Raw genomic sequence first — 13967 nt, forward strand, 5'->3', positions numbered from 1 at the left:
CGCACGACCACTCGTTGAACCTCTTGAACATGGGCATCCGTCCCCCTTGGCAATACTGTAATGAAGGCACGTCCGGACTCCACGGAAACCCAAACATGTCCAGGTTGGAAAGAATTTGAAACAAATGATTCAATCGACCGCTGGTGGAAAGCAATGGGCGAACATGGGATTGACGTTGGGGCATTCTATTCGGTGTACAATGTATTGGGTGTACGATGCATATTTCGTGGTCTCTGTGCTGTGCGTCTTTTTTCTTTCTTTCCATCTACATTCACATTCACAATATCGGTAGAACGATGTGTATAGATAGATATACACGCGAGTGCCCAATGTACGACTAGCTAGGTATATGGCGAGATCCGCAGTATCAATGAACACCTTCCCCTGCTGGGAAGCTTCGGAAGTTTTGAAGCTTTGGAGCTCTGAAGCTCTGAAGCTCTGAACCTCTTTGATATCCGTGATGTGATGTCTTTGTGTGTCTGCCAGTTGATACCTTGTCCCTTGTCCTTCTTTGCCCCCTAGCATCTCCAGGAATTCATTTATTCCTGACTTGGATGTAGCTTTATGCTTAGAGCGAACTTCCTTTCCTCGCCGGCCAGAGAGAAATCGAGAAAGACAAAGCCAAATTCCCATTCCCATTCCCATTCCCATTCATCCTCCTGAGGCTCAATTCGCCCAATTGGAATCAGTCAATCAGACCTCCGCATCATAAATATAAATCAATTCGAAACAATCTACAGCCAACCACCATCCGGCGGTGCAGTACAGAAACACCATCACATCCTGCCAGTCCACTATCAATCCCTGCTTAGATAATCCCTGCTTATATAATCCCTGCTCATGCAAACCACCACCAGACGACTTCCCACCTGCCGGCTAACTACAGCAGAGCTTCCACGCTCCACGCTCCTTCCTGCAGCTCGAAGCTACCGCCTTTGGCAAAATATACATGTCATGTGATTCTCGAGAATTCACCTCCAAATTAATTCAATATTGTAGGAATTGCTTTTGCGCGTCCAACAATCTTTATTTTACAGCTGCAACTCCTGTCTTTTTTCTTGTAATCTACCATAACGTCTTTCTTCTAATCTTCCCCATATTTGTGTCACTCTTTATGCCACAGCGAACAGAACAATGGCGACCAATCAGTCTTCTAATGAAGAAGATGAAGCCGTGAGAGAAAGTTATAATTTCGTGCCAGTTCCGTCAGTCTATGACCACGATATAAGATTCGAGAATCGAAACACCGAAGAATTGCATCATGGGATCCTCGAAGCCGCGCGACTGGAACATGAAAGGGTGCGGAATGAAGCTTTGCGAATCTTCCAAATCACTCTCATACAAGAACAACAACTCAGAGCCCAACATGAAATCCGAGCTGAAGAAGAAAGGTTACGGATTGAGGAGATGCGGTTGAAGATTGAGGAAAACCGCGTCAAAGCGGAGATGCAGAGCGCATTGGCAGAAATAAAAAGGAGGGAATTGGAAGAAGCTGCAAGAAGAATACCTGTTGTCCCTCCAAAACCTCCTACCCCTCCACCAGTAGCTGAAGTTCCTCGAGCGCCTACACAAACGAATTCGAATCCACCTCAGACTCAATCTCAACCTCCCCAGCAACAACAACAACAGCAACAGCAGCAGCAACAGCAACCACCACCGCAACAGAATAATAACAGTGGAGGGGGATTCGGCGCGCCCAGTCAACAAACGAATCAAAGCAGGCCTCCTCAGCAAGCCAATGCTTTTTCGCAACCTCAACCTCAAGCCCAACAGCAAACAAATGGATTCTCGAATAATCAACAACAACAACCTCCAAAGCAGCCATCCGCGCAACCTACAACTCGACAGCAACCTACACCTACCTCGAAACCATCAGCTTCCAAGGATCATCTATTACCAGGTGTGGAACGTTATGTTGAAATTCATAAAAATCTTAAACAACTACGGCAATATCTAGTAACGGAAGGAAAACAAAATATACCATTCAAGAAATTGTTAGGAGATTATCGAAGAGCAATTCGGCAAACTGTTGGACAATTGACTGGAGAAAGAGGCGCTAATAGGGAATGTGTGAGTTTGATAATACTCACTTGATATAGATGGGCACTAATATTTGTAGATCAACAAAATCGTTAAACTGCTTGGAGAATCTCTAAGAACGGTACAATCTCCAGGAATCGACCCTAGCAATTATATGGTATCGAAACCAAATCCTGTACAAGGAGCTCAAAATAATGGAGAACAACTTCCCTCTTTATTCATCTACCTGCTCAACTTTTTCTCGAAATCCATCGTTTCTCAATTTATCAATGAAGCAGGTGTTCGACCAGAAATGGCAGATCCTGTTGGTGTTATTGCCGTCTCGATATTTGCTAGGGATGAATTTTTATGGAGAGGTGCTTCATTAATCGATATTTTAATGGCGAAAATGCGCGTCTCCATACCCGTTGTATTTGGACTTCGTGGAAACGATAAAACAGAAGAAGGAAGGGCTCGAATAGGATGGCAAAGATTAGACGATGGAAGTTGGATCGATGAACAAGCTCATAACAACAGAATGGTTGGACTCGCAGCAGGATATGCAGCTATTTCTCTTCGTGATTTCTCCAAAGTGAAACTCACAAATCCATGGCCACCAACGTATTATTGGAGAGCGATGGCAAGTATTGTATCTACACCTACGGAAGAAGCATCCTCAACACAATATACAGCTTTGAGATCCATGATTGAAGGCTGGGAACAGAGATTCATAGAACTGTATGGAGTTCAAGCAATTGCAGCTCTACGAGTTGCTTTAGTAGATTTCCCAGCTCGCGCTCCGCCGTCGGCAAAAGTAGCAGCTGGATCGTTGAGTGTGTTGGTGGATAAATTGGATAGGGATAAGGGATTGACACTTGCATATTGAGGGAAGGGAGTGGAAGTGCTTGTATAGTACGTTAATAAAATAGAGGGAATGCATTTGGATGTTGAGGAAGTTTAGATTTGCATAGGAGCTGAGAGGTTTTTTTTTTTCTTGGGGGTTCTTTTTGCATGAGGGGCGTTAGCGAGGAATGGTTGAATGAATGAATGAAGTTTGTAACAAATACTTCTCCATATTGGTTGGCATGGAAGGGTGGGAGATGGAAATGCAGATGCAGATGCAGAGAGATGGAAATGGAAATTCTCATCTCGTGTCGCGAATTATATACCCACTGAAATGGAAGCATTTATCTCGAATCTGGGCTCTTGAAGTCTAGTAGAATTGTAGCTTGTGTGGTGAGTGAGTGAGTGAGCGAGTGAGTGAGTGAAGGAGGGAGTGGAGATTCTGAAGGCTTGTTTATGAGGTGTGTATGGTATGGTATGTTCTGTTCGCTTCGCTATGTTACGGTAAAGTGAGGTAAAGTGAGGAGAGGTGAAGGGACATGAGATGAGGAAATCATGTATGTATTTATTTCATCTATTAATTATCTCACTCTCACTCATACTTCTTGTGCTTTGGGTTCTTCAATTCGCTTTAGATTTGGATTCTTCTCTTGGATTTTATTTTATTTTTTTACCTTCTTTTACTCGCTTTCTTTTCTCATTTTCTTTGTTTTGTTTTGTTTTGTTTTATTGAGGAGAGGAGAGGAGAGGAAGGATATATATCTTCTCGCTGTGCTTTTACATTAGCGTATATATATTCGTATAACAAATCATCCATCACATGATCGCAGCCTTCTTTTTTTTTTTTTTTTTTTTTTTTCTCTCTTTTTTCTTTTCTTTTCGTAGAAGTTTGGAAGTACGCAGGCAGGTAGCGTTCCTCATTCGCTGGGACAAGGGATGCGAAGACGCGGGAAGGGAAATCGCGGGTTTATGTTCTGAGTCAGGCGTAGGCTTGGGGGAGCGGGGGAGCTGAAAAGTATCGATGATATCTAATACCTGGCATCTGATACCTGGTACCGACTTGCTTGCTGGTTTGGGATGGGATGGGGGGTTACGGTTTCCCGTGTTTGGGTTTGGGTTTGGGTTTGTGTGATGTTACTTTGTTACTTTGTCACTTGATGTTGTTTTGTCACTTGATGTTACTTTATCACTTGATGTTACTATCGATCGGTATGGTTACTTACCCACCTACCTACCTACCTACCTACCTACCTACCTACCTACCTTTAGATTTACAACTAACTACTTATATTCATTGTCCAGAAAATAAGATAGACAGAGAAGAAGATACAGTTCTTATTTCTCTATTTTTTTTCTCCCCTCGCATTCTTCTTTTTTTACCTTTTTTCCTGATTGCTTGTGTGAGCGCTGTCCGTGGATCGTTCGTTCATTCATCCATATAAGTGTTTGGAAATTTATATTTTGAGTGCTATTTTATATATCGGATATCGGAGATCGAATATCGAATATGAAATCTTCCATTTCGAGTCTTTGGTTCGGATGCGCATACATCTCAATTTGTATTGGGGTTGTGAATGCAGATGCAAATGCGAAGAGAAATACGCATGTAAACTCACATCTCTATGATTTCCAAGCCCGAAATCGCGATACGTAGATTTCCCTTCTTTACTTACCTTTTCTCTCTTGCTTCCGTTCGTTGTCTTCTATACCCATCGTATCATGTCCATATTGCTAATTTGAGAGGTTGTGTCGATTAAAGTATTGCTCGAATATATAATACGACGATTTATCCTAACAATCTTCCGATTTTGAAGAATGGGTCGGCGGCGACGCCAATGGGGTTGTTTAATGAGAATGGTGTGTTTGTTTATTTCTTTGTTTGCTTGCTTGCTTTTTTGTCTTTTCTTGGGTGGATTTGTTGTTTGAAGGATGGGAGAGCAGTTATTGGTTTGGCTGTTCGTTATTTTGTTTGAGGTGTTGAATTTGTGGATTCGAATTCCAGAATTCGAGTTTCCTTCGCAGATGTGATGAGCGATGGTCTTGAATCTTGAATGTTCAAGTAGTGTTCAAATACTTGATCGCCTGCATGGAATCATACGATTGGAACACTAGATGAGAATTCTGGATTCGAGGAATTAACTTCCTCTATCTCTACTATAGCAACAGGCCGTATTTCCCCCCTAGGAAACTTCACCGGCTTCGACGATTCTACGGAATATTTCTTCGCTCTTTCTCCTATTCCCGGTCAAACCGGTGCTGGGATATTGCGTTCGTTTCCCCCCCTCTCATTCACATTATGTCTCCCCAATGCGCCCAGTCCCAAATCCCCATCTTAAATCACACTCCCCTCATATCACATCCCAACTCACCATCCTTTCCCAGAACCAAACTACAACGCATTCACATCCTACGAACTCCATGCTTTCACCTCCGGCTGTCCAGAAGTAGCAAGCTCAATCGTCTATCTCAATACAACTATCGTACATCCCGGGTCTCCTTCACATGGACAATACGTTACGAAGATTAAAGAGATTGCTTTTTGGCGGTATGTATATATATTCCTCATTTTTCCATTTTCGTTTTTCCGTTCCCCTCTCTCGTTGTCTCCTTTTCTTCTCTCGTCCAGTCTCATCTCGACACAAGAACCCAAAAATAAGAACCCCAAAAACTCTAACAAAAAACCCTCAAGATTTGATGAAAACGGCGCAGTTCTCTACTACGATGCTCAAATTTCCAATCTATCCCTCTGGTTTGCAAAATTTACTGGGGCAGATATATCGAATGGAGCTGTTCAAGCTCTCGATATTGTGACGAATCTATGTCCACAGATACAGGCGAGATGTACGGGTGCAAATCAGGTTTATTCTAGGTATTTCGAATTTTACTTTTGGTTATCTTCAAGATTTAATTTTCTCCAATGGAAAGTCCGGCGAAGAAAGTGAAGTGGCCGTAGAGAAAATGCTAATGAAAACCCCAAAAAGTGATGTAGAGTGTATAGCGACGCTCTTAGCGAAACCCTTTGGCACCTTTGATGAAACATGGGGCGATAATATTGTGTGTAGATTGGTACATGTTGTTTTGACACAAGTTAGACCAGAGGTATGAGATACTTTTCCTTTTTCTGTTCATTGCCATTTGTTGCACTTCATTGGATAGGTTGCTCTATTGAAATAATCTCCATTTTCCTTCCCCCCCCCTTCTTGAATTCAGGATCTTTCTTCTCATTTCCACTCCTCTCATCACTCTACTCTGTTTCCTTCCTATCATTTCTCCATCCTCCATCTCCATTTTCATAATAAACCCCGTAAAAGTAAACAACTGACAAATCAAGGTACACTGTCCACACGTCGGCCCAACAGGCGGTATGAAATGCGTAGATATCGATTACAACCAAGAGTATCTCGCAGACGACTTGGCGCTTTTCGGTAGTAATGATGCATTTCGATGTTCTGGGAAGTAAGCAATTTGCAAACCATGTTTGAAAAATTTTAGGTACCTTGAGAACTTTTGTGTTTGTAGACCTGGAAGAAAGAAACGGGATAAGAATGAAAACTTTATTGTGGCTTCATTATTGGATGAGTTCTGAGAGCGAAGAAATGTCTATATGAAGATAAATATCTATTGGATATGGAGATGTATCACTTTCTACAACGGAGGGATTTGAGCAGTATTTGAGAAGCCATGAATACCTGAAAATTGTGGAAGATTATATATATCTGATCAATATTGAGTTAGAGGTGAGTGAAGATACTAGTCTGAGTATAGAAGTAAAGCTCGAGAATGACGCTTAGTTCCGATTTTACTTGACCATAATGGGGCCACCATAGATATAAATGGCGTTGGAAGTCAAAGTGTTGTTGTAGTACTTCTCCATAGAAAACGCGTTGCGCTCCCGACCAACATGGGTACATATTTGAAGGTAAATGATACATGGTTTTTGTGGTATGAAAATTGCCATTACCCCTCATCGCTACCCGCAGGATTGTTGTGACGGAGCCTGAACAAATCAAGACGTTTTTGGATGGGGTAGTTGAATACCAGGTACGCAAATGCATGCAATTGACTCGAATCTAATTCAAGCAGCTCATTGTGAGATGAGGGAAATTTTCCAGCTGGAAGAAGCTTGGTAATTTGGATCAGCGATGCAAGTTTTGACCACTTGGTGTTACTCATTGTGCGTGTACATTCGCATGAATACTCGAAAACGAGTACTTGCTAGAAGATCAAGCAGAGATTTTACTTCACTTCAACTCATCCGTCAAATATTATTATTCTATGACCCTAAGCAATCAATCACACTCTTCAAAACTTTCTCATAACATCATTAACCAGATCCCCACCAAACGTTGCCCCTGCACCAAAAACCGCAGCATTGCCGAATTTGGTAGCCATTTTCTTTGCCCATTCGTGATGCTGTGTTTGGTCAGCTTTGGATCGTGAACTGGTTGCGCAAATGACTTGCCTTAGGATTTTGAGGATGTGCCGGATGATTTGGATCTTGTGCTTCTTGACTGACTTTACTTGGATTGAAACCACCGTTTGGATTATATCGAGGATCTATGTATTGGGATGGTTGACCATTTCCTTGCTACTCTTGGCATTAGTATATCCGAAGTTTGAGTTGAGTCTATACGATCGAGATACACGAGTGACTAACAAACGGAGAAACACAAGCAAGAGACACCACTATATAGAAAGACTACCAGAAATCTGGATTACTTACAGGAAGTTGTGCCATGATTGATTGAAATTGAGCTGGAGCAACGGCACCACTTTGTTGCAAGTATTCGAGCTCAGTTCGAATGGTATTGAGAGATCGGTTTATGGATGCTTGGTCTGGCATGTTGAAGTTGAGTTATTTTTTTGTTTGACGTAAATTGAGTATGGTAAGAAGGAATTAGCTATGTTTTTATATCGTGATGTCGTTAACGTTATGTGAATCCCAGACCAGCTGAAGTCGTTAATTTTAAGTGTGATTTCCAGGTAAGGAAGGAGGTAAAGTGAGTCGACGTCATCGATAATGTTTTTGGCTGAAAGACTTTGCCATGTTTGACCGCTTTATATTTATCCCCCCTCCCCTCTCGTTCAATGTTTAAGTATCTTCGACAACTCTAAATTTACCAAATCTCACACTTTCTGTACATGTTATTTACACATATATCAACATGCCTAGCCCATCATCTTTAAGCAAGACTATCGCCCTCAACAATGGCGTACAAATGCCCCGTATTCATCTCGGTGTTTACATGACCTCTGGGCGTGAGACCGAAACCGCTGTATCAACCGCTCTCACAGCAGGATATCTCGCGTTTGATTCTGCTGAATGGTATGCGAACGAGGCTCAAGTCGGCTCAGCAATGAACAAATATTTGAATGCCAATAAAAATGTCAAGAGAGAGGATTTATGGTTCACGACAAAATTAAAAACCAACACAAGTTATGACGCTACGAGGAAGGCCGTAAAAGATAGTTTGAAGAGAAGTGGATTGGATTATATTGATTTATATCTATTGCATAGTCCGTATGGCGGAAAACAGCGCAGACTGGAATGCTGGAGAGCGGTAGAAGATGCTATTGCGGATGGAGAGGTGAGGGCTGGGGGTGTGAGTAATTATGGTGTAAAACATGTAAGTTTCCCCTTTTCCGGATCCTCTTTTCAACAATCTCCAAGTACGCATAAGGATAGTCCCTCCCGATCGTGCCAATATTCCTGGAGTTGGTCGAAGTATCTTTCGGCTTTATGTCCTGGACATTTTACGATTTCTCTCTGTTCACTCGCAATACGAGGCTAATATTTTCTTCCCGATAGTTGAAAGAAATACTTGATTCCAAGCCTCGAATAATCCCCGCTGTGAATCAAATCGAAGTCCATCCATTCAATACTCGAACCGACATTACTTCGTTCTGTCAATCGAACGGTATCGTTGTCGAAGCGTACGCACCTTTGGCTCGAGCTTTACGAATGAAGCATCCCAAGATCGTCTCTTTATCGAAGAAATATTCGTGTAGCCCCGCACAATTATTGGTAAAATGGTCCTTACAACATGGTTATGTACCGTTGCCGAAGAGTGTGACCAAGGAAAGAATCGTTTCTAATGGTGATGTTGATGGTTTTGAAATTGAGGATGAAGATATAAAAGAAATGGATAGCTTGGATGAATATTTGGTAACAGATTGGGATCCTACTGATGCGGATTAATTAGATTGATTAGTATTGAATGAACCAGATTTCAAATGCAATATTCGTGATCGCAAAGAGAACCATATCAGGAATCTTGTCCCTTCCACCCAATTTTACCTTCATCTGAAGAGCTGAAGCATTCTGCTATGCCTTCAGCTCACATACTTAAATAATCGCTAAAGCCCCTTCATCACTTTTTGGCTCACTGTACACCAAAGATCGATGAAGGTTGCGACCACGTATGGCGTTGCGCTCTTCTCCTAGAATAAAACATCTCCGCGATTTTATAAAATGGATTCAAAGGTCGAGTCGAGACTGAATGTCCTCGTTCAATTTTCGGGGGATTCCTATGATATTAACCACGCATCTCCTCATCTCCCCTCAAAATTACCCCTCATCCGATACCGGAAAAATTCCGATTAACGAAAGTATTCATCACAACATTGACAAATCTTTGTCCCTATCTTCACCAAGAATACTCGAAACATTGGCATCCACCTTGAGCCACCTTCGTCGGATGTATTGTAATGCTTTACGAAGTGTTGAGTCGAGGTAAGCGATTGCCGCAAGAAAATCCATTTGAGGGTGAGGTGGCACGTTGAAGTTGTTACGCTTCTGCAGGAACAAAATGAAGTATTACCAAATATTTTCATGGGTTCAGTTCCAAGACTTCGGGACATGTAGGAATACTGGGAAATCTCGGGGAAATGTACTGGAACGTTTTTATCCTGGCTGCCTGATTTTGATACGCGGGGCTTTCATTTTTCCATCTCACATCTTCATGAAAGAGTTGATATCCTTGATCATTACCCCAGCGTGGCTAGGGATCTTTGCATGCGCCATACATGCCTCAACATTGCATTTAGAAAAAGTTTGGCGAGCATGCTAATGCAAGATTCCGGGTACGTGAAAGCTTGGGCTGTTAATCTATATACGTACTGACCAATAGGAGATGTACGATAAGAATTTCTATTTGATTCATCGGTGACACCGTATATAGCGTGTCATTGGTCAATTTCAACCTCTCTCCTTCTCTGCTTTCAGTTGGAGTTGAATAATCTTCAGAACGGGACGATTTTCCGTTGTCGGGATTTTTCAGGTATCCAGTAAAAGCAAAGATCCAGAGAAGAGGAGAGAAGGGAAGGGTAAACTTCCTGAAACTAATCTCATCTTGGTTTAGATCAATGGGGGTGGATAAAGCAGAGGATCAATTAGATTTGATATTTCGACATGTCTCCATTGTCCCACGCAGATACACCAAATATCAAGTGGGATGGATGGAAGCTTCAGCCATACAACATGCAATGTAACGATACGACCGATCACGGCCTCGAGGGGGTCACGTCATGTATCAGATTTTCTTCAATTTTCTCGTGGAGGATGCAATTCCGCTGAGATTGAAGACTCTTGCGGTACAGGCGATCATTTTCATAGTAAAAACAATTATGCAAGAGGTTGAGTGAGACACATTGATTTGACAGGAAGAATGCAGTTGGAAAATCTTTATCAAGTCATCCATCTTCATTACTTTTTTCACCCCTCCTCCCCTCTATCCGATCCTCCAATATCGGAGCCACAAAAAAAATACTGGAGGCATGGATGCACATACAAGCCTTCACCTAGTTAGACAATTAATTAGTACATTTCATCGAATATTCAATGGGTCCTGAACCGGCACCAAAGTGTTACTAGTTCGTAGACTCTAATCCACCCCACCTCGATACAAAAAGGTCTTTCTTCCCTTCAGTCTTGCCGGTTGCTTTACTCAATCTACCAACTTCTATTCTTCTTTTTCACTCGACGTTCATATTGCAAATTTCTTCACTTGATACCCAAACACCCACAATAATAATCATGTCTAACCTTCCATCTGAGCCTGAGTTCGAGCAAGCTTACAATGGTTTGTCCCTCTTCTGCGCCCTCACATGTCAACAAACGGCTAACAAATTTCTTCAGAGCTTGCCTCAACCCTCGAGAACTCCACCCTTTTCGAGAAGAACCCAGAATACCGTACCGCCCTCAAGATCGTTTCCATCCCAGAAAGAGTCATCCAATTCCGTGTCGTCTGGGAAGATGACAAGAACCAAGTCCAAGTCAACCGCGGATACCGTGTGCAATTCAACAGCGCTCTTGGACCATACAAGGGAGGATTGAGATTCCACCCTACCGTCAATCTCAGTGTTTTGAAGTTCTTGGGTTTCGAGCAAATCTTCAAGAACGCTTTGACTGGATGTAAGTTCAACTGCCCACAACTCTTGAATTCGACAAAGCGGATATAAATCACGAATAATATGCTGACGATTATTCTCAATAGTGAACATTGGAGGTGGTAAGGGAGGAGCAGACTTCGACCCAAAGGGCAAATCCGACAACGAAATCCGCAGATTCTGCGTTTCTTTCATGCGCGAATTGAGCAAGCACATTGGAGCCGACACCGATGTCCCAGCTGGTGATATCAACGTTGGAGGAAGAGAAATCGGATTCCTCTTCGGTGCCTACAAGGCCATCCAAAACAAATGGGAGGGTGTTCTTACTGGAAAGGGAGGAAGCTGGGGTGGATCTTTGATCAGACCTGAGGCTACTGGTTACGGTCTCGTCTACTACGTCGCCCACATGATCCAATATGCTGGCCAAGGTTCATTCCAAGGAAAGCGTGTTGCTATCTCTGGATCCGGAAACGTCGCTCAATACGCCGCTCTCAAATGTATTGAGCTTGGTGCCACCGTTGTATCCCTCTCTGATTCTCAAGGTTCTTTGATCGCTGAAGGAGATGCATACTTCACCCCAGAAGATGTTGGAAAGATCGCTGAGTTGAAGCTCAAGAGACAATCCCTCACCGCTTTCGAACACGGAGGAAAATACAAGTACATTGAGGGTTCCAGACCATGGACCCACGTCAAGGTCGACGTTGCACTTCCATGTGCTACCCAAAACGAAGTCAGCAAGGAAGAGGCTGAGTCTCTCGTTGCCAGCGGTGCTAGATACATTGCTGAGGGATCCAACATGGGTTGCACACAAGAGGCTATTGATGTCTTTGAGGCTGAGCGCAAGGAGAAGAAGGACAAGGCCATCTGGTACGCACCAGGAAAGGCTGCCAACGCTGGTGGTGTCGCTGTTTCTGGTCTTGAGATGGCACAAAACAGTGCTCGTATCAGCTGGACTCAAGAGGAGGTTGATGAGAAGCTCAAGGATATCATGAAGAATGCATTCGAGAACGGATTGGAGACTGCCAAGAAGTACGTCGAGGCAAAGGATGGCGAATACCCATCTTTGGTTGCTGGTTCCAACATTGCCGGATTCGTCAAGGTTGCTAGCGCTATGCACAACCACGGTGATTGGTGGTAAATGTTTATGATGTTGATGAATTAAATGGCCGGGTATCTTAAAAACTTGTATATATGATGCGGGATTTGCGGGTTGGGTGGGAAATATCTTTTGGGTGGGAAACCAGGTAGCTTAAAGTTAAAACTTTGATGGAAATGAATTAAATAACCAAAGAAAAATCTCGGTTTGTTAATAGTGATTGATTATGTTTTCATGTCTGAACAAAGCTTGGGGCCTAGATATGTTTGGTTATTTTGTGGAATATCTGCATATTAGGTAGAACTTCACGATAGCTGCGGTTAGTTGATGTAGGCATATTCGTCATCACATCTGTGCCTCTCAGACTGTGTCTTTGGCCTCCTAACAAGTGATTCGAACTTGGTAGTCTCGAATTCTCAAGTTCAACATTGCTCCATACGTTACCCATGCGAAGCGATTCAAGGCCTATAAAGTTTCGGGAGAAACGCATCGCCAAATCTTGTGTTGAAAGGTAACTGTCTAGGGAATTCATCCCATCATTGGGATGATTCATAAAAAGCCATCATACAAGAAAGGAAGCTGGATATAAAACAGTGCATGAGATGAAGTCTCCGGACACTTGAAGGGCGAAGAACAACTTTCCCATGCCTGGGACGAGAAGCAGATATCGAAATCCCTGTTGTTCAACGCCGCCAATATCAAGGGTAGAAGCCACTCGAGAAGGACGATATCCATATGGCCCATGAGAAGTAGCCAGATGATTCCACATGGTGAAAATATACCAGGGGTTTATGGATTTTGTTTGGTAAGGCATTGAACATAAAGTTCCATGAAGACACATTTCGTCTACGGGGTAGATAGACTTTTTGTCATAAGAGCCGATGCAAGTGTAAGTCGAAATCCGTTTGGTCAGTATAAGGGATGTGTAACGTTACCATTTTATTCCCCAAACAATTGTAATCTCTGGTCGGCCTTTCCAAGATAACTATAAGTTTACGCATCGAGGTTCTACTGTACCTGAAGATCGATCTTTTCAAATTCCGGGTCGTAGGTTATTAAAAAATCAGCTTTCGGCATGTGTAGAAGTGGAAAAAATCATGCAGATCTGTCGAGCTACCCCGGATATGTCAGGCGGCTAGAAGTTTATTTACCCCTGAAGGCGTTCATTTCCCCATGTCTCCCCCGGGAATCACAAGGCAGATAGAGAATACAACAAGGGTCTGTCGCAAGTGTGAAATTCCCTTCCAAGAAGTCCACCAATCTAGAAGCTTTACAGTCACTGGCGGTATTGATTCTGGGACGGGCAATCTCCGCGACTCTCGAATCATCTCAAGCTTTGATTGTGGTGAGAGTTAGATATGTACCTCGAGACGATATCACTATTCTTACAAAAGCTTTCTATTTCGGCTGAATCCTTCCGGTAGAATTTTTCCAGTCATGCAGCCTTGTAACTCCGTGCCTATAGCTCATGTGGCACAGAGATGTCTACAAGATCTTTGGAATTGCGGTAATCCCGCTTCCACATAAATTTCACTTACCTTACTTTCCTGAGTAGAGAGAAATAAGAAAACTCAAATATTTTTCGCGCAAAGGTTCGGTTCTCCTTTTTCTTGCATGTGAA

At 42.8% G+C, this 13967-nt stretch overlaps 5 protein-coding genes across 5 annotated transcripts; 4 read left to right on the plus strand and 1 right to left on the minus strand.

Moving 5' to 3' along the window:
• Window positions 1-937: 937 nt before the first annotated feature.
• BCIN_16g04010 (hypothetical protein) lies at window positions 938-3205 on the plus strand. Its single transcript, XM_001547758.2, has 2 exons — window positions 938-2070; window positions 2120-3205. Exons 1-2 carry the CDS (start codon window positions 1135-1137, stop codon window positions 2903-2905), a joined length of 1722 nt encoding a protein of 573 aa, XP_001547808.1. The 5' UTR covers window positions 938-1134; the 3' UTR covers window positions 2906-3205.
• A 583-nt stretch (window positions 3206-3788) lies between these two features.
• Window positions 3789-6430, plus strand: BCIN_16g04020 (hypothetical protein). Its single transcript, XM_024698133.1, has 8 exons — window positions 3789-4071; window positions 4165-4512; window positions 4622-4719; window positions 5023-5130; window positions 5245-5407; window positions 5552-5731; window positions 5844-5961; window positions 6194-6430. The coding sequence occupies exons 2-8, from the start codon at window positions 4370-4372 to the stop codon at window positions 6320-6322; spliced, it is 939 nt and encodes a 312-aa protein (XP_024553950.1). The 5' UTR covers window positions 3789-4071; window positions 4165-4369; the 3' UTR covers window positions 6323-6430.
• Window positions 6431-7014: 584 nt separating this feature from the next.
• BCIN_16g04030 (hypothetical protein) lies at window positions 7015-7842 on the minus strand. The gene is made up of 3 exons (XM_024698134.1): window positions 7586-7842; window positions 7325-7450; window positions 7015-7275 (listed from the first exon to the last, which is right to left on the minus strand). Exons 1-3 carry the CDS (start codon window positions 7703-7705, stop codon window positions 7165-7167), a joined length of 357 nt encoding a protein of 118 aa, XP_024553951.1. The 5' UTR covers window positions 7706-7842; the 3' UTR covers window positions 7015-7164.
• A 124-nt stretch (window positions 7843-7966) lies between these two features.
• On the plus strand, window positions 7967-9540 carry BCIN_16g04040 (hypothetical protein). Its single transcript, XM_001547755.2, has 2 exons — window positions 7967-8489; window positions 8672-9540. Exons 1-2 carry the CDS (start codon window positions 8028-8030, stop codon window positions 9059-9061), a joined length of 852 nt encoding a protein of 283 aa, XP_001547805.1. The 5' UTR covers window positions 7967-8027; the 3' UTR covers window positions 9062-9540.
• A 1257-nt stretch (window positions 9541-10797) lies between these two features.
• Window positions 10798-12538, plus strand: BCIN_16g04050 (hypothetical protein). Its single transcript, XM_001547753.2, has 3 exons — window positions 10798-10943; window positions 11000-11275; window positions 11358-12538. The coding sequence occupies exons 1-3, from the start codon at window positions 10898-10900 to the stop codon at window positions 12386-12388; spliced, it is 1353 nt and encodes a 450-aa protein (XP_001547803.1). The 5' UTR covers window positions 10798-10897; the 3' UTR covers window positions 12389-12538.
• Window positions 12539-13967: the final 1429 nt, after the last annotated feature.

Source organism: Botrytis cinerea, chromosome 16, assembly GCF_000143535.2.
Source record: "Botrytis cinerea B05.10 chromosome 16, complete sequence".
In the NCBI taxonomy this organism is placed as follows: domain Eukaryota; kingdom Fungi; phylum Ascomycota; class Leotiomycetes; order Helotiales; family Sclerotiniaceae; genus Botrytis; species Botrytis cinerea.

Bases quoted from the DNA above. Each gene is read 5' to 3' on its own strand.
- BCIN_16g04050 (XM_001547753.2), top strand. From the start codon at position 10,898: ATGTCTAACCTTCCATCTGAGCCTGAGTTCGAGCAAGCTTACAATG. The intron at 10,944-10,999 runs GTTTGTCCCTCT...AAATTTCTTCAG, and splicing joins GTTCGAGCAAGCTTACAATG to AGCTTGCCTCAACCCTCGAG. The intron at 11,276-11,357 runs GTAAGTTCAACT...TATTCTCAATAG, and splicing joins CAAGAACGCTTTGACTGGAT to TGAACATTGGAGGTGGTAAG.
- BCIN_16g04010 (XM_001547758.2), top strand. From the start codon at position 1,135: ATGGCGACCAATCAGTCTTCTAATGAAGAAGATGAAGCCGTGAGAGAA. The intron at 2,071-2,119 runs GTGAGTTTGATA...TAATATTTGTAG, and splicing joins GAGGCGCTAATAGGGAATGT to ATCAACAAAATCGTTAAACT.
- BCIN_16g04030 (XM_024698134.1), bottom strand. From the start codon at position 7,705: ATGCCAGACCAAGCATCCATAAACCGATCTCTCAATACCATTCGAACT. The intron at 7,451-7,585 runs GTAAGTAATCCA...TGCCAAGAGTAG, and splicing joins CAATCATGGCACAACTTCCT to CAAGGAAATGGTCAACCATC. The intron at 7,276-7,324 runs GCAAGTCATTTG...GACCAAACACAG, and splicing joins CACATCCTCAAAATCCTAAG to CATCACGAATGGGCAAAGAA.
- BCIN_16g04020 (XM_024698133.1), top strand. From the start codon at position 4,370: ATGAAATCTTCCATTTCGAGTCTTTGGTTCGGATGCGCATACATCTCA. The intron at 5,131-5,244 runs GTTCGTTTCCCC...ATCCTTTCCCAG, and splicing joins AACCGGTGCTGGGATATTGC to AACCAAACTACAACGCATTC. The intron at 5,408-5,551 runs GTATGTATATAT...AAAACCCTCAAG, and splicing joins AAAGAGATTGCTTTTTGGCG to ATTTGATGAAAACGGCGCAG.
- BCIN_16g04040 (XM_001547755.2), top strand. From the start codon at position 8,028: ATGCCTAGCCCATCATCTTTAAGCAAGACTATCGCCCTCAACAATGGC. The intron at 8,490-8,671 runs GTAAGTTTCCCC...TCTTCCCGATAG, and splicing joins GTAATTATGGTGTAAAACAT to TTGAAAGAAATACTTGATTC.